This window comes from Salvelinus fontinalis, chromosome 1 (assembly GCF_029448725.1).
Source record: "Salvelinus fontinalis isolate EN_2023a chromosome 1, ASM2944872v1, whole genome shotgun sequence".
Lineage (NCBI taxonomy): Eukaryota > Metazoa > Chordata > Actinopteri > Salmoniformes > Salmonidae > Salvelinus > Salvelinus fontinalis.
The window spans coordinates 98377425-98387424 of NC_074665.1; the positions used below are offsets into that span (position 1 = coordinate 98377425).

Consider the following 10000-nt stretch of genomic DNA (forward strand, 5'->3'; position numbering starts at 1 on the left):
TCTCTGGGTTCTATCTCTCTCTGGGTTCTCTCTCTCTCTCTCTGGGTTCTATCTCTCTCTGGGTTCTATCTCTCTCTGGGTTCTCTCTCTCTCTCTCTCTCTGGGTTCTCTCCCTCTCTCTCTCTGGGTTCTCTCCCTCTCTCTCTCTGGGTTCTCTCCCTCTCTCTCTGGGTTCTCTCCCTCTCTCTCTCTGGGTTCTCTCCCTCTCTCTCTGGGTTCTCTCTCTCTCTCTCTCTCTGGGTTCTCTCTCTCACTCTCTGGGTTCTCTCCCTCTCTCTCTCTGGGTTCTCTCTCTCTCTCTCTCTGGGTTCTCTCTCTCTCTCTCTGGGTTCTCTCCCTCTCTCTCTCTGGGTTCTCTCTCTCACTCTCTGGGTTCTCTCCCTCTCTCTCTCTGGGTTCTCTCCCTCTCTCTCTCTGGGTTCTCTCCCTCTCTCTCTCTGGGTTCTCTCTCTCTCTCTCTCTGGGTTCTCTCTCTCTCTCTCTCTCTGGGTTCTCTCTCTCTCTCTCTCTGGGTTCTCTCCCTCTCTCTCTCTGGGTTCTCTCCCTCTCTCTCTCTGGATTCTCTCCCTCTCTCTCTGGGTTCTCTCCCTTTCTCTCTGGGTTCTCTCCCTCTCTCTCTGGGTTCTCTCGCTCTCTCTCTCTCTGGGTTCTCTCCCTTTCTCTCGGGGTTCGCTTTCTCTCTCTCTGGGTTCTCTCTCTCTCTGGGTTCTCTCCCTCTCTCTGGGTTCTCTCCCTTTCTCTCTGGGTTCTCTCCCTCTCTCTCTGGGTTCTCTCCCTCTCTCTCTCTCTGGGTTCTCTCCCTCTCTCTCTCTGGGTTCTCTCCCTCTCTCTCTGGGTTCTCTCCCTCTCTCTCTCTGGGTTCTCTCCCTCTCTCTCTCTGGGTTCTCTCCCTCTCTCTCTGGGTTCTCTCCCTCTCTCTCTCTCTCTGGGTTCTCTCCCTCTCTCTCTGGGTTCTCTCCCTTTCTCTCTCTGGGTTCTCTCTCTCTCTGGGTTCTCTCCCTCTCTCTCTCTGGGTTCTCTCCCTCTCTCTCTCTGGGTTCTCTCCATCTCTCTCTCTCTGGGTTCTCTCCCTTTCTCTCTGGGTTCTCTCCCTCTCTGGGTTCTCTCTCTCTCTGGGTTCTCTCTCTCTCTCTCTCTCTGGGTTCTCTCCATCTCTCTCTCTCTGGGTTCTCTCTCTCTCTGGGTTCGCTTTCTCTCTCTCTGGGTTCTCTCCATCTCTCTCTCTCTGGGTTCTCTCTCTCTCTGGGTTCTCTCTCTCTCTCTCTCTCTCTGGGTTCTCTCCATCTCTCTCTCTCTGGGTTCTCTCTCTCTCTGGGTTCTCTCTCTCTCTCTCTCTCTGGGTTCTCTCCATCTCTCTCTCTCTGGGTTCTCTCCCTTTCTCTCTGGGTTCGCTTTCTCTCTCTCTGGGTTATCTCTCTCTCTGGGTTCTCTCTCTCTCTGGGTTCTCTCTCTCTCTCTCTCTCTCTCTCTCTCTCTCTCTCTCTGGGTTCTCTCTAGAGGTTATCTATCCTACAGCATCACCATTGTGACGCCTAGTGATGTCACCGCAGGTGGAAATATCAGTGTGTGTATAAGTGTGTATGTCTGTGTGTAGGCGTGTGTAACGCAGACTTGAGAAACGAGACTGTCAGGGCACCAATGACGACTTCTGACTCGAAAGAGAGAGGGAAGGAGGAAGAGGGGAGTGAGGGAGGGGCTTAGAGAGGGGGAGAGAGGAGAATTGACGTAGACAGCAGCCCTGGTAAAACCACAATGACCAGACAGAGCAAGGGGAAGGAGGTAGGGTCCACTTCTGTCTGCATTAAACGGTGTATGTTGACACAAGTCCACCAGGCAAGGAAAGAGGGTGGTAGAGATCAGCACCTATAATAGAAGTGGAAATAGACCATCTCACACTTGGTTGTGTGTGTGTGTGTGTGTGTGTGTGTGTGTGTGTGTGTGTGTGTGTGTGTGTGTGTGTGTGTGTGTGTGTGTGTGTGTGTGCCGGCCAGACGCTGACAGACAGGCAGACAGACAGACAGACAGACAGACAGGCAGGCAGACAGACAGGCAGGCAGGCAGACAGACAGACAGACAGACAGACAGACAGACAGACAGGCAGGCAAGCAGACAGACAGGCAGACAGACAGACAGGCAGACAGGCAGGCAGGCAGACAGGCAGACAGGCAGACAGGCAGACAGACAGACAGGCAGGCAGACAGACAGACATCTAGAGAGGTCTGTGTTTGGAGCTGGGTTGATTAGGTGGTACTGTAGGTAGGTACTGTGAGAATGAGGAACGGTGAGAGAGGGGGAGGCAGGTGTGTGTGTGTGTGTGTGTGTGAGAGAGAGAGAGACAGCCACAGATCAAGAGAGGTTAAGCAGGTGCAGGGTTGAGAATGTGAAAGGGTGAGAGGAGGAGGGGGACTGAGACGGGGGAAGCTGAATCTTGATGCTGTGGGTACCTTACCACTAACAGCATCTATGTCCCCCTTATGAATCATCTCTTTGGCTGTCTAGAAACAACATTCAAATCCATTGATTAACCCTCGTCCCAACCTGTCTAGAAACCACATTCAAATCCATTGATTACCTCTATGTCGAATATTGGCCTGTTGGAAACTACAACTCCCTACTACATTAGACAGTTCAGGCCTGATCTGATTTATCTTTGGAAAAACTACAACTCCCTACTACATTGCACAGTTTGGGCTTGATCTGATTTATCTTTAAGGAAAACTACAACTCCCTACTACATTGCACAGTTCGGGCTGGATCTGATTTATCTTTAGAGAAACTACAACTCCCTACTACATCGCACAGTTTAGGCTGGATCTGATTTATCTTTAGAGAAACTACAACTCCCTACTACATCGCACAGTTCAGGCTGGATCTGATTTATCTTTAAGGGAAACTGCTAACAGGAACAAAAAATGAACAAAATGGAATTCCATTTTTTTTAATGATGTCAGCCATTTCCTCATGTAGAAGCAGACCTAGTGGTCTGTATACATAAACAGAAGGGGGGCTGTGTATGTGTGTGTGTATGTGTGTGTGTGTGTGTGTGTGTGTGTGTGTGTGTGTGTGTGTGTGTGTGTGTGTGTGTGTGACTGTATCTCTCCCTATACAGGAAGCAGCTGTGTTTCACTGCAGAAGTGAAATATTCTTCTCTTGCCTTGTCATTCGACCATTGTCGTGACAACTCGCCACCGACCATCACCACGGAAACAACGACCTGGACTGGAAACTCTAGTTATCTACATTGCAGGTGTCAAAAATCATTCCACGGAGGACTGAGCGTCTGTGGGTTCTCCTCCCTTGTACTTGATTGATGAATGAAGGTCACTGATTAGTAAGGAACTTCCCTCACCTGGTTGTCTAGGTTACAGTAAGGAACTCCCCTCGCCTGGTTGTCTAGGTTACAGTAAGGAACTCCCCTCACCTGGTTGTCTAGGTTACAGTAAGGAACTCCCCTCACCTGGTTGTCTAGGTTACAGTAAGGAACTCCCCTCACCTGGTTGTCTAGGTTACAGTAAGGAACTCCCCTCACCTGGTTGTCTAGGTTACAGTAAGGAACTCCCCTCACCTGGTTGTCTAGGTTACAGTAAGGAACTCCCCTCACCTGGTTGTCTAGGTCTTAACTGAAAGGAAAAACCAAAGACCTGCAGACACTCGTCCCTCCATGGAATGAGTTGGACTCATGCTGCTATTCCAGTTTCAACTGTTCGGCCTGCGGTTATGGAACACCAACCTGCCCCAGACCTGCTGTTTTCAACTCTTAATGATCGGCTATGAAAAGCCAACTGACATTTATTCCTGATTATTATTTGACCATGCTTGTCACTTATGAACATTTTGAAAATCTTGGCTCTCTCTAATTCTCTCCTTCTCTCTTTCTTTCTCTCGGAGGACCTGAGCCCTAGGACCATACGTCAGGACTACCGGGCATGATGACTCCTTGCTGTCCCCAGTCCACCTGGCCTTGCTGCTATTCCAGTTTCAACTGTTCTGCCTGCGGTTATGGAACCCCTACCTGTCCCAGACCTGCTGTTTTCAACTCTTAATGATCGGCTATGAAAAGCCAACTGACATTTATTCCTGATTATTATTTGACCATGCTTGTCACTTATGAACATTTTGAACATCTTGGCCATGTTCTGTTATAATCTCCACCCGGCACAGCCAGAAGAGGACTGGCCACCCCTCATAGCCTGGTTCCTCTCTAGATTTCTTCCTAGGTTTTGGCCTTTCTAGGGAGTTTTTCCTAGCCACCATGCTTCTACACCTGCATTGCTTGCTGTTTGGGGTTTTAGGCTGGGTTTCTGTACAGCACTTCGAGATATTAGCTGATGTACGAAGGGCTATATAAAATAAACTTGATTTGATTTGACTCCTCTACAAGGTGCTCTTGTTTTCTCACAGTTTCATCAAATTCATCCAAAGTTACATCTGAACCAAGTCTGTTGTCTGTAAAGTCTGTTGTCTGTAAAGCCTATTGTCTGTAAAGCCTGTTGTCTGTAAAGCCTGTTGTCTGTAAAGCCTTTTGTCTGTAAAGTCTGTTATCTGTAAAGCCTATTGTCTGTAAAGCCTATTGTCTGTAAAGCCTGTTGTCTGTAAAGTATGTTGTCTGTAAAGCCTATTGTCTGTAAAGTCTGTTGTCTGTAAAGCCTATTGTCTGTAAAGTCTGTTGTCTGTAAAGCCTATTGTCTGTAAAGCCTATTGTCTGTAAAGTCTGTTGTCTGTAAAGCCTATTGTCTGTAAAGCCTGTTGTCTGTAAAGTTTGTTGTCTGTAAAGTCTGTTGTCTGTAAAGCCTATTGTCTGTAAAGCCTATTGTCTGTAAAGTCTGTTGTCTGTAAAGCCTGTTGTCTGTAAAGCATGTTGTCTGTAAAGCATGTTGTCTGTAAAGTCTGTTGTCTGTAAAGTCTGTTGTCTGTAAAGTCTGTTGTCTGTAAAGTCTGTTGTCTGTAAAGCCTATTGTCTGTAAAGTCTGTTGTCTGTAAAGTCTGTTGTCTGTAAAGTCTGTTGTCTGTAAAGCCTGTTGTCTGTAAAGCCTGTTGTCTGTAAAGCCTGTTGTCTGTAAAGCCTGTTGTCTGTAAAGCCTGTTGTCTGTAAAGCCTTTTGTCTGTAAAGTCTGTTATCTGTAAAGCCTATTGTCTGTAAAGCCTATTGTCTGTAAAGCCTATTGTCTGTAAAGCCTGCTGTCTGTAAAGTATGTTGTCTGTAAAGCCTATTGTCTGTAAAGTCTGTTGTCTGTAAAGTCTGTTGTCTGTAAAGTCTGTTGTCTGTAAAGTCTATTGTCTGTAAAGCCTGTTGTCTGTAAAGTCTGTTGTCTGTAAAGTCTGTTGTCTGTAAAGTCTGTTGTCTGTAAAGCCTGTTGTCTGTAAAGCCTGTTGTCTGTAAAGCCTGTTGTCTGTAAAGCCTTTTGTCTGTAAAGTCTGTTATCTGTAAAGCCTATTGTCTGTAAAGCCTATTGTCTGTAAAGCCTATTGTCTGTAAAGCCTGTTGTCTGTAAAGTATGCTGTCTGTAAAGCCTATTGTCTGTCAAGTCTGTTGTCTGTAAAGCCTATTGTCTGTAAAGCCTATTGTCTGTAAAGTCTGTTGTCTGTAAAGCCTATTGTCTGTAAAGCCTGTTGTCTGTAAAGTCTGTTGTCTGCAAAGTCTGTTGTCTGTAAAGCCTGTTGTCTGTAAAGTCTGTTGTCTGTAAAGTCTGTTGTCTGTAAAGTCTGTTGTCTGTAAAGCCTATTGTCTGTAAAGTCTGTTGTCTGTAAAGTCTGTTGTCTGTAAAGTTTGTTGTCTGTAAAGTCTGTTGTCTGTAAAGCCTATTGTCTGTAAAGTCTGTTGTCTGTAAAGTCTGTTGTCTGTAAAGCCTGTTGTCTGTAAAGCCTATTGTCTGTAAAGCCTGTTGTCTGTAAAGCCTGTTGTCTGTAAAGCCTTTTGTCTGTAAAGTCTGTTATCTGTAAAGCCTATTGTCTGTAAAGCCTGTTGTCTGTAAAGCCAGTTGTCTGTAAAGTCTGTTGTCTGTAAAGTCTGTTGTCTGTAAAGTCTGTTGTCTGTAAAGTCTGTTGTCTGTAAAGTCTGTTGTCTGTAAAGTCTGTTGTCTGTAAAGCCTATTGTCTGTAAAGTCTGTTGTCTGTAAAGTCTGTTGTCTGTAAAGCCTATTGTCTGTAAAGCCTGTTGTCTGTAAAGTCTGTTGTCTGTAAAGTCTGTTGTCTGTAAAGCCTGTTGTCTGTAAAGCCTGTTGTCTGTAAAGCCTGTTGTCTGTAAAGCCTGTTGTCTGTAAAGCCTTTTGTCGGTAAAGCCTGTTATCTGTAAAGCCTATTGTCTGTAAAGCCTATTGTCTGTAAAGCCTATTGTCTGTAAAGCCTGTTGTCTGTAAAGTATGTTGTCTGTAAAGCCTATTGTCTGTAAAGTCTGTTGTCTGTAAAGCCTATTGTCTGTAAAGTCTGTTGTCTGTAAAGCCTATTGTCTGTAAAGCCTATTGTCTGTAAAGTCTGTTGTCTGTAAAGCCTATTGTCTGTAAAGCCTGTTGTCTGTAAAGTCTGTTGTCTGCAAAGTCTGTTGTCTGTAAAGCCTGTTGTCTGTAAAGTCTGTTGTCTGTAAAGCCTGTTGTCTGTAAAGCCTGTTGTCTGTAAAGCCTTTTGTCTGTAAAGCCTGTTATCTGTAAAGCCTATTGTCTGTAAAGCCTATTGTCTGTAAAGCCTATTGTCTGTAAAGCCTGTTGTCTGTAAAGTATGTTGTCTGTAAAGCCTATTGTCTGTAAAGTCTGTTGTCTGTAAAGCCTATTGTCTGTAAAGTCTGTTGTCTGTAAAGCCTATTGTCTGTAAAGCCTATTGTCTGTAAAGTCTGTTGTCTGTAAAGCCTATTGTCTGTAAAGCCTGTTGTCTGTAAAGTCTGTTGTCTGCAAAGTCTGTTGTCTGTAAAGCCTGTTGTCTGTAAAGTCTGTTGTCTGTAAAGTCTGTTGTCTGTAAAGCCTATTGTCTGTAAAGTCTGTTGTCTGTAAAGTCTGTTGTCTGTAAAGTCTATTGTCTGTAAAGTCTGTTGTCTGTAAAGCCTGTTGTCTGTAAAGTCTGTTGTCTGTAAAGTCTGTTGTCTGTAAAGTCTGTTGTCTGTAAAGCCTATTGTCTGTAAAGTCTGTTGTCTGTAAAGTCTGTTGTCTGTAAAGCCTGTTGTCTGTAAAGTCTGTTGTCTGTAAAGTCTGTTGTCTGTAAAGTCTGTTGTCTGTAAAGTCTGTTGTCTGTAAAGCCTGTTGTCTGTAAAGTCTGTTGTCTGTAAAGCCTGTTGTCTGTAAAGCCTGTTGTCTGTAAAGTCTGTTGTCTGTAAAGTCTGTTGTCTGTAAACCCTATTATCTGTCTTCATCGCAGGATTTATTTATATGTTTAATTTCTCTTTTTCTAAATCACACAACAAAGTTGTTTCAAATGGACCCATAAGGGCCAGATAAACAGGGCTAATCATGGTACTACATTTGAGAAGAACAATCTCAATCTTAATCTCAGTCTAGCTACACATGTTGTTACCGCCATCTTGCTTAGACCGTGGAGCCGTAAAGAGTAGCGAACACGATGAGGTAAAACAGTTGAGGTGAGTTGAGAGGAAGCTGTGTAACAGAATTGGTCCAACGTTTAGTAACAGAACTGCGGTGTGTTATTCACAGCGATGAATAATGACTCCTACTTCCTTTTAACAACACACAAGTTCTGTATGGCCAAACAGTGACCAGATTTCCTCATTTGCTATTGACAAATCAGAGCTAGCCTGTGCTGCCTGTTCAGGCCCTATATCAGGGCACTCCAACCCTGTTCCTGGAGAGATACCGTCCTGTAGGTACAGGTACTGTATCTCTCCAGGAACAGGGTTGGAGTTATAACCTACTGGACGGTATCTATATACCGTTACAATGGCTTGTACGGCAGTACTGCCCAATCATTACAATGGCTTGTACGGCAGTACTGCCCAATCATTACAATGGCTTGTACGGCAGTACTGCCCAATCATTACAATGGCTTGTACGGCAGTACTGCCCAATCATTACAATGGCTTGTACGGCAGTACTGCCCAATCATTACAATGGCCTGTATGGCAGTACTGCCCAATCATTACAATGGCTTGTATGGCAGTACTGCCCAAATCATTACAATGGCCTGTATGGCAGTACTGCCCAATCATTACAATGGCTTGTACGGCAGTACTGCCCAATCATTACAATGGCTTGTACGGCAGTACTGCCCAATCATTACAATGGCTTCTACAGTAGTACTGCCCAATCATTACAATGGCTTCTACGGCAGTACTGCCCAATCATTACAATGGCCTGTACGGCAGTACTGCCCAATCATTACAATGGCTTGTACGGCAGTACTGCCCAATCATTACAATGGCTTGTACGGCAGTACTGCCCAATCATTACAATGGCTTGTACGGCAGTACTGCCCAATCATTACAATGGCCTGTACGGCAGTACTACCCAATCATTACAATGGCTTGTACGGCAGTACTGCCCAATCATTACAATGGCTTGTACGGCAGTACTGCAGTACTTCATGTTTTCAATGTTATCAGAGGCTGAAATCAGCTCAGGTTCTCTGTGTACTAGACCTCCACACCCGCACCTTCAGCACACACACACACACACACACACACACACACACACACACACACACACACACACACACACACACACACACACACACACACACACACACACACACACACACACACACACACACACACACACACACACACACACACATTCCCCTCTCTCACGTGGCATCCAGCACTACACTGAATTGCACAACTGTGTGTTATGAAAAAGGGGAAGTAGGTAAGCTCTGGTCTTGTAATGGAGACAACAAGGACACTTTGCTGCAGAGACCCAGGGATAGAAGTTCTATGAGGAAATGGACAGCTCTTTCTCTATCTCTGTCTGGTTGTGGTTAGGACAGCAGTAGCCCACGTATATATATATCTACTTCTCACTCTAAATGAATATGTCAGAAAGTAAATGTGAAAGAGGGGTGGGGAGAGAGAGAGAGGAAGAGGGGGGGGAAGAGGAAGAGAGGGGGGGAGAGAGGGAGGAAGAGGCAGGGGGAGAGAGAGAGGAGAGGGAGAGAGGAGAGAGGGGAGAGAGAGAGAGGAGGAGGAGAGAGAGAGAGAGGAAGAGGGGGGGAGAGAAGAGAGAGGGGGGAGAGAGAGGAAGAGGGGTGGAGAGAGAGAGAGGAAGAGGGGGGGGAGAGAGAGAAGAAGATAAGGGGGGAGAGATAGAGGAAGAGAAGTGGGAGAGAGAGAGGAAGAGAGGGGGGAGAGAGAGAGGAAGAGAGGGGGAGAGAGAGAGGGGATGAGAGGGGGGAGAGAGAGAGAGGAAGATAGGGGGGAGAGAGAGAGGAAGAGAGGTGGGGAGAGAGAGAGGAAGAGGGGGAGAGAGAGAGAGAGGAAGAGAGGGGGGGAGAGAGAGAGGAAGAGAGGGGGGAGAGAGAGAGAGAGAGAGAGAGAGAGAGAGAGAGAGAGAGAGAGAGAGAGAGAGAGGAAGAGAAAGGGAGAGAGGGGGGGAGAGAGAGAGGAAGAGAGGGGGGGAGAGAGAGAGGAAGAGAGGGGGGAGAGAGAGAGGAAGAGAGGGGGGAGAGAGAGAGAGGAAGAGAGGGGGGAGAGAGAGAGGAAGAGAGGGGGAGAGAGAGAGGAAGAGAGGGGGGAGAGAGAGAGAGGAAGAGAGGGGAGAGAGAGAGAAAAGCCAGAGAGACTGTAGCTGAGAGAGAGACTCACCATTGAATGGGTTGATCCCTCTGGTCATCCTCTGCACGATGGATTCCTTTACCTCTCTCCTCCTCACACACTGGATACCCAGATTCTGGAAGCTGTGGATACGAAGCATAGGGAAGTCAGAAACTCAGGGTCCTGGGGCACAAAATGGTCGCCATGTATAACCCAAGCGGTTACACAGATACATAGACAACGTGATATTATCTGGGGAATTCCCTCAGTACTGTGGTTTTGGGCAATTTGGACCAGTGTGTGTGTGTGTGTGTG

At 46.2% G+C, this 10000-nt stretch overlaps 1 protein-coding gene across 1 annotated transcript in view; it reads right to left on the reverse strand.

Moving 5' to 3' along the window:
• The window catches only part of LOC129865017 (proto-oncogene c-Rel-like), a 28593-nt gene that overhangs the window by 8968 nt on the left and 9625 nt on the right, over positions 1-10000 (reverse strand). Inside the window, exon 4 of the mRNA XM_055937422.1 lies at positions 9737-9828. Coding sequence (XP_055793397.1) covers positions 9737-9828 — 92 coding nt within the window. The remainder of the gene's footprint in view (positions 1-9736; positions 9829-10000) is intronic.